Source organism: Callorhinus ursinus, unplaced genomic scaffold (assembly GCF_003265705.2).
Source record: "Callorhinus ursinus isolate GAN/ISIS: 27379988/994484 unplaced genomic scaffold, GSC_fseal_2.0 scaffold3, whole genome shotgun sequence".
In the NCBI taxonomy this organism is placed as follows: Eukaryota; Metazoa; Chordata; class Mammalia; order Carnivora; family Otariidae; genus Callorhinus; species Callorhinus ursinus.
Window position 1 is genome coordinate 25,681,171 of NW_027397065.1, and position 15,540 is coordinate 25,696,710.

Here is a 15,540-nt window from a genome sequence, read left to right on the forward strand (position 1 = left end):
TTAGGTAGTCTCTGGGAATTTCAGGTCCCTTATCTATTGTGAATCCATACCCATCTGTGGCCCAAGGTTTGGTCTTGAAAGTGTGATTGCTGGATGCATATTTTTCCTATCCTCCAGCTGCCCTTCAGTGATCTCCCCTTCTCATCCTTTTCTAACCTTTGCGCTAGTCTGGATTTGAGCACTAAATAATCTCAGAACCTTGTACAAATTGCTTAACCCCCAAAGGAACAGCTTCCTCATTTGTAAAACAGTAATAATATTTTTTGCCCTAAACACCTCACAGCCTTGATTTGAGGATTAAAATGGCTGTCAAAGGCTTTGTGAACTGTTAGGTCCTGGTTGAAGAAACTTTTTCAATTTTCTTACCAAACTCTCAATATATATAGACGTCTTAGTTTCTGATTATAAAAGCAACATCTGCATTACACACAATTTACACAACTCTTAAAATTGTCTATCTAGTAATCAAAATAATTTGTACACATTTGCATCCAGAGGTAAAAAAAATTTAATATTACATTTTTTTACTGTAAACAAACTCAGTAAAAAGCAAACAAAAATTCGTTTTATTATGGAAAATTTCAATTTTATACAGAAGCATAAGGATATTATGAACCCTCAAATACCCATTCCCCAGATTAAACAATTACCAATGCTGTTTCATCTAAACGCTGCACCTCAGTCCCAATTATTTATTTATCTATTTTATTTTTTAAAAGATTTTATTTATTTATTTGAGAGAGAGAGAGCACGAGCAGGGGGAGGAAGAGAGGGAAAGGATTAAAGAGACTCCCGATAAACGCAGCCTAAGGCGGGGGATGGATCCCAGTGCCCTGAGATCGTCACCTGAGCCAAAACCAAGAATCATTTAAGCAACTGTGCCACCCAGGCGCCTCCATCCCTGATTATTTTGAAAGCAAATCCCCAGATAAATCACTACACTTCACTTTTATAGATACATAAAAGATTAAGAATCTTTAAAAGCATAATCATAATACTATCACCTATAAAAATTAACAATAATTTTTTAATATCATCAAATATCCAGGGTTCAAATTTTCTCCACAGTCTCATGGTTTTATACATTTTTATAATTACACGTTTAACTTGACTCCATCTGTGTTAAGATCTGGTTACTTCTGGTCTCCCTTCCCCGTTCTGGGCGTAGCGCTACCCCTGTCGCTTCCCTCCTACAAGGTCCCGCTGAAAATTGTCCAGTTTCTTCCAGTTCCACCAGAGCTGGAGAGTATAGCTGGAGCACTGGAGACTGTGGCCCGCGGAACCGAAGTCGCGCCTCCCCTGCGAGCTCCGGAGGGAACTCTTTTTCAGTTGCACTAGAGCAGTTCTCCCTAAAGGCATTGGCAGCGGGCACCGGAAGCGCTTATAAGTGTGTAGCCCCGGCAGAGTACTGTGCTACGGGAGGCCGTGAAGGGTAAGGTCCGCCGTTTCCATCGGGACTAGAGCGCAGAGGAGCCCGGACCGCAGTAGCGATGGAGCGGGGCGCGGGGCATCGCACCGGCAGTGCGCTGTTCGCGGGGTTCCGGGCCTTGGGGCTTTTTAGCACCGACATTCCACACGTGGTGCGGTTCAGTGCGCTGAAGCGCCGATTCTACGTGACGACCTGCGTGGGCAAGAGCTTCCACACCTATGACGTGAGTGACTTTTTTCCTTCGCCCGCTTCCCGGGAATCACCCTTCCGAGCCCCTGCACTTTTCAGGGGCAATCCCGATCTCCTCCCCCACCGATCCAGGGCTTCCCTTTCTGCGGGTCTCTTCCTTAACCCCAACCTGTCCTATTTCGCTGCCGCTTCACATCCACGTGCTGCTTAATTTAGCCCTTGCCGTACGCTTGGGGCGACTTTCGGAGGCAGTCTCGCAGGGGGAAAGGACCAGAGAACGTTTCAGTTCCGTGGCAGTATATTCACTAAATATCTATTGACGTTCCCTTGAAGATGTAAATGTGATTACGATAAGTCCTAGCCTCCTGAATTCTTAACGAGAAAGACTTGTAAGACATTTTATTGTGCAGTTTCTGACCCACGCTGGATTAGAAATTTAGACTAAAATACATTGGGAAGAACTGGAGGGGGTGAGATTAATTATGATCTGGGGGACTGTCCACATTTGGTAGCAAACTAATCTTAAAACTTCCCCAGAGCATCTATTTCTACCAACATTGAAGGTCTGGCACCGTGCCTTAGTCTAAGTCTTGCAGCAATTTCTCTACGAGATATGTATGGTTTTTCCGGAGCATCCTCATGTAAACTAGAACACAATTCCAGAAGTTAAGTTATTTGCCCCAGGTCTTCCTGCCTGTTAGTTGGTTTTTCTCCTTTAATTTCTCATCAGTCATTGTTTATAGTCTTTCGTTGCTGTTTACTTTTTTCCTTTATCTACAAATGAATGTATGCTCTGTGAAAGCAGGGACCTTTTCTTGATGAGGATTATAATAGCCACTGTTAATTAAGTACTTTTTCTGGAAACCAAGCTGTAAAGTTGTATTCTTTGAGGGATTGTGGAAATCAAACGGGTTTTTAGCAAGAAGAGCTGGTTGAGTTAGTGGGAGAGGAAAGTGAGGGCCATTCTCAAGGTGGAGATGGTGGTGGTGATGGCAGCTAACATTTATTGAGCATTAACTGTGACTGGCTCTGTTCTGTTTTACACACAAATTTTACATATTGAATACCCATAATAATCCCATAAAGCAGGACCTATTCTATTTTTTTTTTCAAAGATTTTGTTTATTTGAGAGAGAGAGAGAGCATGAGAGGGGGTAGGGTCAGAGGGAGAAGCAGACTCCCCGCTGAGCAGGGAGCCCAATGTGGGACTCGATCCCGGGACTCCAGGATCATGACCTGAGCCGAAGGCAGTCGCTTAACCAACTGAGCCACCCAGGCGCCCAAGCAGGATCTGTTTTAATTCTTATTTTATAGATGACAAACTTGAAGCAAGGGGGGATGGGGGTGGGGTAACTTTGTCAAGGTCATAGGCTGGATCAGTAACTATAGATTGGGGTCAACTAACTACAACCTGCAAGCCAATCCTGCTCACCATTTGTTTTTGTATACTCATAACATTTTTATTTATTTATTTTATAGCTATGTGTGTGTTTATTCTAAAATAACAACCTGCCAAGTAAATTTTGCACAGTAGTAGGATGCAATGTAATTAAATTTTGACATGTGATGGAGACCTGTGTCTACTTCCATTTAAGAAATAGGATATTTAGGGGCGCCTGGGTGGCTCAGTCGTTAAGCGTCTGCCTTCGGCTCAGGTCATGATCCCACGGTCCTGGGATCGGGCCCTGCATGGGGCTCCCTGCTCGGCGGGAAGCCTACTTCCTCCTTTGCCACTCCCCCTGCTTGTGTTCCCTCTCTCGCTGTGTCTCTCTCTGCCAAATAAATAAATAAAATCTTAAAAAAAAAAAAATAGGATATTTAATTTGATCTCCAAAGACCCTTCAGTCTTAGGATTCTAGCATCTCTGGGATTTCAATTTCCACTTACACCTCTCTGAGCTCTGTGCTTTAGAGGTGGGTGGTTTTGACATTTTTAAATGGTTGGGGGAAAAAAAAATCAAAAGAATGATAATAGGTCATGGCATACGAAAATTACATGAAAATCAAATTTCTGTATCCATAAATTATATTTATTGGAATAGAGCCATACACATTTGTTTATGTATTATATGTGGTTGTTTTCATGTTTTATTAGCAGTTCAGCAAAGACCACATAGCCTACAAAGCCGTAAAATATTTACTATATGTCTCATTATAGAAAACATTTGTCTACCCCTTCCATCACTACTCCTGATGAAATAGTTGAAAATATAAGCTTTCCTAATAATGAAAAATTAGGATCAGTAAGTGTCTTTTTAAGGAAAGATGGCATAGCAAACTTATATATGAGATTATATTTTAATTTTCAGGTGTTAAATTTTCATTAACAAAAGCAATTACAATCTAACCATTTTTTTTTCTTTTTTAAAACAGGTTCAGAAACTTAGTCTGGTTGCAGTAAGTAAGTGTAAACTTTATTCTGAATCTATGCATGTTTAGTGTCTTTTAAAAATTTTAAAAATTCTAACATTAATTTAAGACTTACAGAGTATATAAGAAATGCAGTGTGTAGTTCTGATAAACTTACATAGTTAAAAAAAAGTCCAGGATAGGATCATATGTTACATTCAGTTGTCCTGTCTCTTGAGTCTTTTTAAATTTGTGTTTCACAGCATTGACACTTTTGAAGAGTATAGGCTAGTTCTTTTATAGAATGTCCTTCAATTGGACTTTTTCTAATGTTTCCTCATGATTAGATTCAGATTATGCCCTGTGGCAAGAATAACAAAGAAATAATGCAGAATTCTCAGTGAATCGTATTAGCAGGCACATGCTTGGTTAGTTCTGTTCCTGGCAGTGATAACTTTGATCATTTTATTAAGGTGACATTTGTCAGGAGGCTCCATTTTAAAGTTTTACCTGTTATAATTAATAAGTATCTTGTGGTAAGATCCATTGAGACTATGTCAATATTCTATTACTCTTCAAAGTTTTACCTGTTGTTTTTATCATCTAGTGATGATTCTTGCCTGAACCAGTTATTAGAATGATTACCAAATAGTGATTTTCTGATTCCATAGTTCCTTCTACTGTAAGGAAGAGTTTTCCCTTTCCTCCATTTTGATATTTTTTTCCAATGGAAGGAATATTTATTTTGGGGGGGAACTGTTTAACAGAATAAAGGGCTTGCCAGGGCTGAGAGATTCTAATTTTACCATCAGATATGATCATTGTAGCAGAAACAGAGGACTTTAAGTTTATTAGTCTGATAAAAAATTTTTAAAAGATTATAGAAGGCAAGAGAAGGGCACTATAATGTAAGCTGAATACAAAGTGAATGATAAACCTATAAAAATAGTATTTGGGAAATGAAATCTTAAAATGGAATATGTAGCATGAAAAATACTTAAAACAATCCTCTATCTTCTAAATCTCCTGCCCCCAAAATGGAATAAAAAGAAAATGCCAGTGTGACCATGATAGAGAGGAGTGAAGAAATCATACCATATGAGAAATGGCTAGAGGTGATAGGCACATTTACCTCGGAGACTGAATAGATACCATATTTTTCACTGTAGGGTTCAGAATGTAGAGTATCATGTGAGGTTTTTCTGAGGTTTTTCCAAAGGATAGAGTTAAATAGGGTTCTAGGTTTTGATTAACTTTAAAAATTGTGCTAGAGTTGTTAGTGAACTTGATATTCCTGAAGGCATTTACATGAAGGTTAGATGACTATCTGCCAGTTTTTTATATTAAGTGAGGATTTTTTCCAGATAACCTCAAAAAGCTTTTCATTTCTTTAGGATTATGTTTTTATGGCTGTAAATACTAGAAATTAATTCTCTTAGGGAAGGTCAAAGTGATTTCATAGTTTCAGTCTGATAGTATTAGATGTATAAAATAACATTGAAGTTAAATTTATACTGATTTTCAGCTTTTATTTATATATATATATACACACACACACACACATATCTACATATTTTTACATTATAGCCATGAAAATGTTACATGTGTATTGAGGTTTCCTGTCTATGCCAAGATCTTAAAATTTTATATTTCCTTTTACCTAGGTAACTCTCTTCCACAGGATATCTGCTGTATGGCAGCTGATGGGAGGCTAGTCTTTGCTGCTTATGGGAATGTTTTCTCTGCATTTGCCCGTAATAAAGAGGTTTGTATCACTGAACTATTTTAATTTGTCTTTCGTAATCAATAGTTGATTGTCACAAAAGTGGAGGGAACTTAATTGTTGCCATTCTTCATCTGGGACGCTCTGGACATGTACTTTTTTTATTGTAAACATTTATGTAGTTTTCTGGAGGAGGAAAAATTGATTTCATCAAATTCTCAAAATTAGTTAAAACTGGTACTTTAGTTCAGTTTTCTTTGTCATGGATGAACATCAGAATTATTTGGGCAACTCTTCAAAATTTTCTTGCTCAGTTGGGCCCCATCTCCTTAAGCTCTCTACTTTGTATATTGGGTTGGGGCAGGATTTAGAAATGCCTTTGAAAATGCTTTCCTGGGAGATTCATATTTATACCACTCCTTTATGTGGATGACTTTTTCACTATGAACAACTCAGCCCGTGACTCCTTTTTTTAAGAACCAAGTGCATGTTTTCTATATAGAGGAAACTAGATTCTCTCTTTTCTACACTGCAAGGGGGGGGTGTCTTTTTTTTTCTTAATCTATCATTTGGTCTCTAAATTTGTCATGGAACAACTAATTTGGGAGATGACCTGGCTCTGGTGGTCCAGAATGAAAAGGAAAGTGGCAGTGGGGCTGCCTGGATAGCCAAGTAATTGAATCACTGTACTTGTGAAGGCCTGCCTTCGACTGACGTTTGTTCCCAGAGTCCTCTGTCATTACTCTCTGTAGCAGAGGAAGGCAGTTTACCTGTGGAGTTCTTTAATGGGACTTGTTTGGATTTTTAGAGTCAGGAAAAATGTCCTTTTTTTTTTTTTTTTTTTTTTTTTTTGTAAAACACTTGAGTTTGTAGTTTTCCCTGGAAGATAGATATATAGAGAAAGTAAGGGTGGCCAGGCATCAGAGACTTCCCTGTAGGAATCTAGGGTCAAAAGGAGAAGGAGAAGAAATAGCGTTTCTGGAGCCTGGTGAGAACTGAAACCGTGGGGAAGGGGCTATAGTTCTTGAGGGATGTGGTACTGTAAGGATAAGGGTCTCTGTCAAAACGGAAAACTGTGAGGAAGAAGTGCTCTATCTCCCTCATCTCATCTGGAAACTAGCTGGTGATGGAGCCTGTAGAGGTCAGCCTTCTAGAACATAACCACTTTTTTTGGGTGCATGGAGTTGTGCTGGTTGGATTGGGTGAAGGACCCAGCTGTGTGTATGTGTCCTCCCTGAGCTCAGTTGTGGGGCTGAGTCCCAGAGGTCTCATTTCTGGGTTTCTAGTCCATGTTTTCTTATTGGACTGGCTGAGGGAGCAGGTGAAAATGCCTGGTTGCTTGATAGTTATTAATCTGACCTTGTATAATCAAAAGCTGGACCTCATTTCTCAACATGAGCATCTTTTTTTTTTAATTTTCTTATTGTTATGTTAATCACCATACATTACATCATTAGCTTTTGATGTAGTGTTCCATGATTCATTGTTTGTGCATAACACCCAGTGCTCCATGCAGAACGTGCCCTCTTTAATACCCATCACCAGGCTAACCCATCCCCCTACCCACCTCCCCTCTAGAACCCTCAGTTTGTTTTTCAGAGTCCATCATCTCTCATGGTATGTCTCCCCCTCCGACTTACTCCCCTTCATTCTTCCCCTCCTGCTATCTTCTTTTTTCTTTTTTTTTTAACATATGTTGCATTATTTGTTTCAGAAGTACAGATCTGTGATTCATCAGTCTTGTACAATTCACAGCACTCACCATAGCACATACCCTCCCCAATGTCTATCACCCAGCCACCCCATCCCTCCCACCCCCCACTACTCCAGCAACACTTAGTTTGTTTCCTGAGATTAAGAATTCCTCATATCAGTGAGGTCATATGATACATGTCTTTCTCTGATTGACTTATTTCACTCAGCATAACACCCTCCAGTTCCATCCACGTCGTTGCAAATGGCAAGATCTCATTCCTTTTGATGGCTGCATAATATTCCATTGTGTATATATACCACATCTTTATCCATTCATCTGTCAATGGACATCTGGGCTCTTTCCACAGTTTGGCTATTGTGGACATTGCTGCTATAAACATTGGGGTGCACATACCCCTTCGGATCCTTACATTTGCATCTTTGTGGTAAATACCCAGTAGTGCAATTGCTGGATTGTATGGTAGCTCTATTTTCAACTTCAACATGAGCATCTTTATGATTAGCATGTTTTTGGTTAATATGAATATTACATGGTGAATGAGTAATGATATGAAATTCTTTTGAACTTTGACATTTTAGGTAGTACACACCTTTAAGGGTCATAAGGCAGAAATCCATCTTTTGCAACCCTTTGGGGATCACATTATTTCTGTTGATACTGACAGCATTCTTATTATTTGGCACATATATTCGGAAGGTAAGAACCAATTTATTGCATTATCTTGGGGGTTAGTATATATGTAGCTAAAATTAAAAATCTGTATAAACACAACTTCCATATCAGAGGTGTAACATGTAATCAGAAAAAATTTTAGACCCTTTAACATGCACGAGGAAAAAGGTTTTAAGTAAGATATGGATAAGCAATTTTAATCAGCTAGCTGACCTATTTATAACCTATTTAATGTGTTTCTATTAGCTAATAATATTTTCCATTGCAGTTCTCTAAGTTTAGTGACATGTTAATTATTTTCTTTGTGGAGTGAATTTTGGTATATGTTCTTGGTTTGTATTTTCAACTTTCAGTAAAGGAGATTATAGTAGTAAACTAAGATCCTGTAATCTGAAGGAAAGTATCCATCCTGTTTCTAAGAATATGAGTGAGTGTCCTTTAACTGTGATACTTTTATACAGTAGCACTGAGCTATGTCTCCAGGACTATGTTATCCTCAAAGGTTGGGAATTTATCCCCAGAATATCCCCAGCTTTCCTCAATAAAAGACTGTGGATCTCCCATGAATTCAAGCTTTTATGTTTTTTAAATCTGTTTACATTTTTTAGCTTGTCTTACCTCTTGATTAACTCATTGTTCGAGGTATGTTTATTTTTAGTAAAAATTGTCCTCCTGGGAGTTAATCCATGTTCTTGTTCAAATTAGACCTTCTTTGTTCTGTCTTTGCCCAAGTAAAGGGAGCAGAATTCCTGAAGTAGTCCTTGTGCAGATGGGTGTTAAAAGGCTTTAATAAAGTTAGAGAATCTGATTCTTACAATTCAGCAGGCTTTCTCTTGTTGCTGGTGCCAGCTTTTTATTATTGTTATAGCAGCACATTGAACCAGTGTCTTCAGGGAGCTGTTTATGTTGCTTGTAATTAAGATTTCTAGGTACAAATAGAGGCAATGATATTTTAAAGTAGGATTTAAGATTTTTATGATCTTCACCTTTTTCTAGCTTTTTAAAGTGGGTACACATATCTCTGGGAATGTGTAGCAGTGTACCACATAGTATGTGAGACTAGAAATTAAGTGAGATTTACCTTCTTTGATACTCACATTTTGGGGAAAATTTAGTGAAAAATTGTTTTCATCATGCATGAACCGTGAAGTAGAAAAGAAAATTTACACATAAGAATTTTAAATATAGGAAAGATTTCAAAAAAATGGCTGGATTTGCTCTTCTCTACAAGGCTGTAAGTTCTTTTTCTCTCCTCTATTAGAGATTCTGTGGAAATGTGTGAGAAGCACCATTCTTAGTTTCACCAAGGTTTGCTTCTTAACTTTTTACATCTTTGAGTGGTCTATCAATCTCTGTAGATATTTGAGAGCTCAGTACAAGCACTTCACTTGGAATATTCACTTTGCCTCTTGGTCAAATTATAAAAATAGTAAGGCTGATCCCTAGAGATACTTTTTTCTAATCCTTATTTTTATTTCTGTAAACCAGCTCAGCAATGAGTGAAATTTTTAATAGTATTGATATTAGAACTTTTAGAAAATTTTTGGCAGTCTAAATTTTATTTACAAGTTGCTCCTCATCACTTTTGTTTAATTTTTCAAGGAATGTGTATAGGTTAGTATATAAGTCTTTGGTTTATATTAGGACATAAATTTTTGATATGGTAGACTTCCTTAAAGGGCTAAATATATGGGTATATGAAAAATAAATACATGTTATTTATAACTTTGACTTTTGTAGAGGAATACCTGCAATTGACTTTTGATAAATCAGTATTTAAAATTTCTGCAATTTTGCACCCAAGTACCTACTTGAATAAAATACTTCTCGGCAGTGAACAAGGAAGCCTACAGTTGTGGAATGTAAAATCCAAGTAAGCACTTTATTTAGAACATAAATTTAAATATCATTGACTCTCCAGTCTGTGCTCAGCTCAGGCATAATGACTGAGAGGTATTTTCTCTGCCCCTAAGGTTATCTATTGAGGCTCTTTATGTGATGTTTACACTATTGTACATTAAGTATCCCTTGGATAATCATTGAGTAAGTGATAAGTGTGCCCACTTACTGAATTTACTATGTTATTTAATATTTTATTGAATATCGTTGTAACAATTTCAGAATCTCTGTTTCTTTAAGGACTTTTTATTTATCATTTGTGGTTTGATTCTGAAATTTAGAGCAGCATCACTATTGTCATGCAATAGTTCTATAACATTAGTATCATAGTTATATTCCCTTCTGTAATATTTTTCTAGACATCTGCCTACATTCTATGATGGTTTTTTGTTATAGTCTGTAATATAAAATGGTTTTTTAGTCATGTATTTTTTTTTTTTAATTTCTTAAAGAGTTGGCATAGTAGAGTAGTTACCAGCAGTATTGGGCATAGGATCTAGAATTGGTCTGTCTGGGCTCTGAATTATTAGCCATATAACCTTAGCTTCATTGTTTCACGTAATTAAGTTTCTTAGTTTTTGGTTCTGAAAAACTGTGATAATATCTACCTCATGGGATTGTTTTGAGTATTAAATAAGTTAATATATGAACTTAGAATAGTGTGGGGCAGAGTAACAACCTAAATGTCTTCTGTTACTATTTCTTTTTAATATATAGTTGATTTTGTTTTCCTAAAAAATAAAACCTTTCAACTATTTTTCTTGTAGTAAACTACTGTATACGTTTCAGGGATGGAAAATGGGAGTAACAGCTCTTCAGCAGGTTAGTATTTTTCTGTTAAGTCAAAGAAGAAATGAAGTTAGTGTAATCTTTCAGTTTCAGGGGTCAACCATATTTTTAGGACTGAAGACAATAATATATAGAACTAATTTATTTTTATAAATATTACCCTAAAAAATAGTGTTTTGGAAATGTAACTGAAAACAAATAATAATGCCTTTCCCTATAAACATTTGTGGAAATCTTTTTGTCTGGAATTAGGCTCTAAACATATAGTTAATATGGGATTATGTTTACCAGTCATTTTGCAAGCGTGTAGCCCAGTGCTTTGTACAGAGTGGGGATGATGGAAATGAGTTAGTTGTTCAGTAAAGGAGATTGCAGGTCATACAGAGAAATTTGTCAGAATGTTGAGAGTTGTAGCTTGGAATAATTGGGACCCACATCCTAATATTTTATTAACTAGACTCTTCATAAATATCTGCTTTTGTTTTTATGAGTCTGCAGAACAGGTATGAATGAATGAATGTATGTCTGCGGATAATCTTATGCATATATTGGACACATATACTTCCAGTGTACCCTTGTCCTTCTAAGTATCTATTGCTATACCTGCCCAATTTATATTCAGTCTTTCATTCTCTCTCACTACCATCAATTTTGCTATGCTTAGTATCTGATGATTAGGTCCCTTGAGGACAAGGAATCATACTTGTTTTAGTTTCCCCAGGGTCTGATGCATAATAGTCACTTGATGATAAATTAATAAAATGTTTTGCCTGATTCCATTCTGTAATGGTATAGGACATTGATCTGTTCTAAAATAGAGAAACTTATTATGGAGCCTATATGTAAGACCATTGTATAAAATGAAGATTATATTCATAGATTATTAGAGCTGGAACAGACTAATTGTAAAACTTTTTCGCCTTTTAATATGTTTTATAGGCTTTTCCTGTTTTTCTTGTTTAAATAATTCTTCACTTCCTTTGTAGTTGGCCTTTTATGTTGCCGTGCATATGGCAAGCCTTCATATGTTATGTTTTCTGAGAGTCGTCTCTCTTTTCTGTGTCCATCCAGTCAGTGATCTGTAGTGACTTCACATATCAGATTCCTTTTCCTTTATGGCTGTTTTCTTACCGTGTCAGCTATGTTTTAGGGGTGAGGGGGTTGATGGTATCTGGGAAGTAACTTGAAAACATCATTCTTAAATACTTACACATGAAATAGCAATTAAAGTATGCTAGAATGGAAATACTTACTGTTTTTTTGCCATCCTCTGGAAGATAGCCCATTTTTTTGCTAACACATAACTAATGATGCATAACAGGATTATTAAAGCTATTTTTATTAAGAAAATAAAAAGCTGAATAATTTAATTTTCAGGCACCAGCTGTGGATGTTGTTGCTATTGGTCTTATGTCAGGTCAGGTTATCATTCACAACATTAAATTTGATGAAACATTAATGAAATTTCATCAAGACTGGGGACCTATTACTTCGATTTCATTTCGCACAGGTAACTTTTTTTTTTAATTTTTTTATTGTTATGTTAATCACCATATATTACATCATTAGTTTTTGGTGCAGTGTTCCATGATTCATTGTTTGTGCATAACACCCTGTGCTCCATGCAGAATGTGCCCTCTTTAATACCCATCACCAGGCTAACCCATCCCCCCACCCCCCTGAACCCTCAGTTTGTTTTTCAGAGTCCATCATCTCTCATGGTTCGTCTCCCCCTCTGACATACTCCCCTTTTCTTCCTCTCCTGTTATCTTCTTTTTCTTTTTTCTTAAAATATGTTGCGTTATTTGTTTCAGAAGTACAGATCTGTGATTCAACAGTCTTGCACAATTCACAGCGCTCACCGTAGCACATACCCTCCCCAATGTCTATCACCCAGCCACCCCATCCCTCCCACCCCCAACCACTCCAGTAACACTCAGTTTGTTTCCTGAGATTAAGAATTCCTCATATCAGTGAGGTCATGTCGCACAGGTAACTTTTAACTTACTAAAAAATGTTAACATTTAAAATGCATTACTTTGAAGCTCATAGAAATTTTCCAAATGGATACTTTCTTACAATTTAATGTAGTTAATAAAATGAGTGAAATACTGCATTGCAAATAGCCAAAGGATTATGAATAGATTATTGGTGGATATTCTTTTCTAACTTTATGTTTATGGGTTAAAAGGGTAGAGAGAAGAATTGTTAAGTTTGGTTGTTTTATGGTGCATGTTTTTCTTAAATGTATTTTATTTTGATAACAGATGGTCATCCAGTAATGGCAGCTGGAAGCCCATGTGGCCATATTGGACTCTGGGATCTAGAAGACAAAAAATTAATCAATCAGATGAGAAATGCACATTCTACAGCAATTGCCGGGCTGACATTTCTCCATAGAGAGCCACTTCTTGTCACAAATGGTGCTGACAATGCTCTGAGGGTATTATGATTATTGTTGTTACCATTTTCCTGGCTTCTGTCTTTGGGATTATTACAAGCCTGTTTTAATGTATGAGCCTGGAACCTAGAAGATGAAAGGAAAAATGGGATAAGATAATCGTATAGATGAAGCAAAGAACACAGCAAGTTACATGATTGCAGTGAAGTGAGAAAGTTACAGTTTATCTCTCCCTCGGCCTCCTCTCTAGGGTCAGCAGCCTGGCAAGCGCTACCCGGTGCCACCTGATATATGTAGAAGATGTCTGACTGCTTGCAGATCACTTAACACATTGCAAAAGAACCTTGTCTTTTTATTTCTTGGCAGATATGGATATTTGATGGTCCCATGGGTGAAGGTCGGCTTTTGAGATTCAGAATGGGACATAGTGCTCCTCTTACCAAAATCAGATATTATGGACAAAATGGACAGCAAATTCTTAGTGCAAGTGAGTTTCTGCTTTGTGCTTTTAGTTTATTCAAGCAAGTATTGAGAGCAGGGCGTTTAATATTTATTAGGTTTGATATTTATGAATTTTCGAATTCATATACCCCTTAGAGCGATTTGGAAATCTGGGGAAATAAGGGGATTCTTTTTGAATATTTCAGGAAGCATTGTAGATGATATTATTTTCATTTACAGTGTTATTTTATTTACTAATTCTCAGAGACAATGGTCAGATTCTGAAATTGTGGCCCTTGGCTCGTCTAATAATCTGCTGAAGATTCTTAGTACCTCATTTTATCCTTTGCTCTTACTAAATGACATTCTATGTGCAGGTGAATATGGTAATGAAGTAGTTGCAATCCAGCTCTCCTTTTATTTATTTTTTAAATTTTTTAAAAAAGATTTTATTGGGGCGCCTGGGTGGCTCATTTGTTAAGCGTCTGCCTTCAGCTCAGGTCATGATCCCAGAGTCCTGGGATCGAGTCCCACATCAGGCTCCCTGCTCGGCGGGAAGCCTGCTTCTCCCTCTCCCTCTCCCACTCCCCCTGCTTGTGTTTGTGCTCTCACTGACTCTCTCTGTCAAATAAATAAATAAAATCTTTAAAAAATAAAAAAAATAAAAAAATAAAAATAAAAAAGATTTTATTTATTTATTTGATACAGAGGGTGGGGGGAGAGAGCCAGCACAGTCAGGGGGAGCGGCAGGCAGAGGGAGAAGCAGGCTCCCCGCTGAGCAAGGATCCCGATGTGGGGCTCAATCACTACCAGAACTGAAGGCAGCCACTTAACCAACTGAACCACCCAGGTGCCCCTCCAGCTCTCCTTTGAAAGTGTCCCAAATTGTAACTTCACGTTTTAAGAATTTAATTTTGTTTGAGTATTTTCTGTCTATATCAACAGGTCAAGATGGAACTCTTCAATCATTTTCCACAATACATGAAAAATTTAACAAGAGTTTGGGACATGGTAGGTCACTTGCAAGGTGAAAATAAAGCTGCTGGTCACAAAAGAAACATTTCAAGATAGTGTGAGAGAACCAGAGGAAGTTTTATTGATAAATTTCCTCTTTTCTTGGATGAAATTAAAAAACCCTTGTATGGTAGAGTGTAGTAAGCTTCTTAAGATCAGTGTTGCTATGGAAGTGAATGAGGTGTTGCTATAAGGTTATTGAAAAGAATTAGACATCTTGGGTGGTAAAAACGTAATGCTGCCACCCGGGAGACACTGATGATTTCACTTGAGCCATGTATAGGGTGCAGGATTTTAAACATGGAAGAGACCTTAGTGAAAGCATCAAAGTTAGCAGTGTCCCATCTTTTTGGAAAAAGGGCTTGCTTTATTCTCTATCCTTGCCCATCATTTCCAGCATTTGAAAGATTTTGTGTATTAAACAAAAATGTTTTTCAGTTTTATTTATAATTAACTCTTCTTTTTAGCTACTGTCCTGGCTAATCATGCATATATATACTTCCAGATGAGTTTTAGGATCTTTTTAATTTTTATTTATTTGAGAGAGAGAGAGAGCATGATGGAGAGGGAGAAGCAGGCTCCCCACTGAGCAGGGAGTCCGATGTGGGGCTTGATCCCAGGACTGTGGGATCATGACCCCAGCCAAAGGCTTAACCGACTGAGCCACCCAGGTTCCCCTTTTTGGATCATTTTTTAATCAGCATCCAAAGTGATACTTGTCTTCACATCTAGGGATACTGTATTTCTCATTCAAGTTGTGTTTCATGTTCCTTAGTGAAGTTTTTTTTTTAGCTTTCCTCCTGTTGGTCCTACAAATTTGAGATTATTCAGTGGCATTTTATGTATTTTAATACAATTTGCTCATATTTCTTTGTTAGTATTATGGATGTGATCTTTGTTCATTATATATCCACTCTG

At 37.3% G+C, this 15,540-nt stretch overlaps 1 protein-coding gene across 1 annotated transcript in view; it reads left to right on the plus strand.

Annotated features, from left to right (window-relative positions):
* The first annotated feature begins 1,363 nt into the window (after positions 1-1,363).
* The window catches only part of WDR36 (WD repeat domain 36), a 38,748-nt gene continuing 24,571 nt past the window's right edge, over positions 1,364-15,540 (plus strand). Inside the window, exons 1-10 of the mRNA XM_025866879.2 lie at positions 1,364-1,652; positions 3,991-4,018; positions 5,631-5,731; positions 7,985-8,102; positions 9,819-9,951; positions 10,745-10,799; positions 12,144-12,276; positions 13,034-13,209; positions 13,534-13,654; positions 14,554-14,619. Coding sequence (XP_025722664.1) covers positions 1,491-1,652; positions 3,991-4,018; positions 5,631-5,731; positions 7,985-8,102; positions 9,819-9,951; positions 10,745-10,799; positions 12,144-12,276; positions 13,034-13,209; positions 13,534-13,654; positions 14,554-14,619 — 1,093 coding nt within the window. The 5' untranslated portion in view covers positions 1,364-1,490. The remainder of the gene's footprint in view (positions 1,653-3,990; positions 4,019-5,630; positions 5,732-7,984; positions 8,103-9,818; positions 9,952-10,744; positions 10,800-12,143; positions 12,277-13,033; positions 13,210-13,533; positions 13,655-14,553; positions 14,620-15,540) is intronic.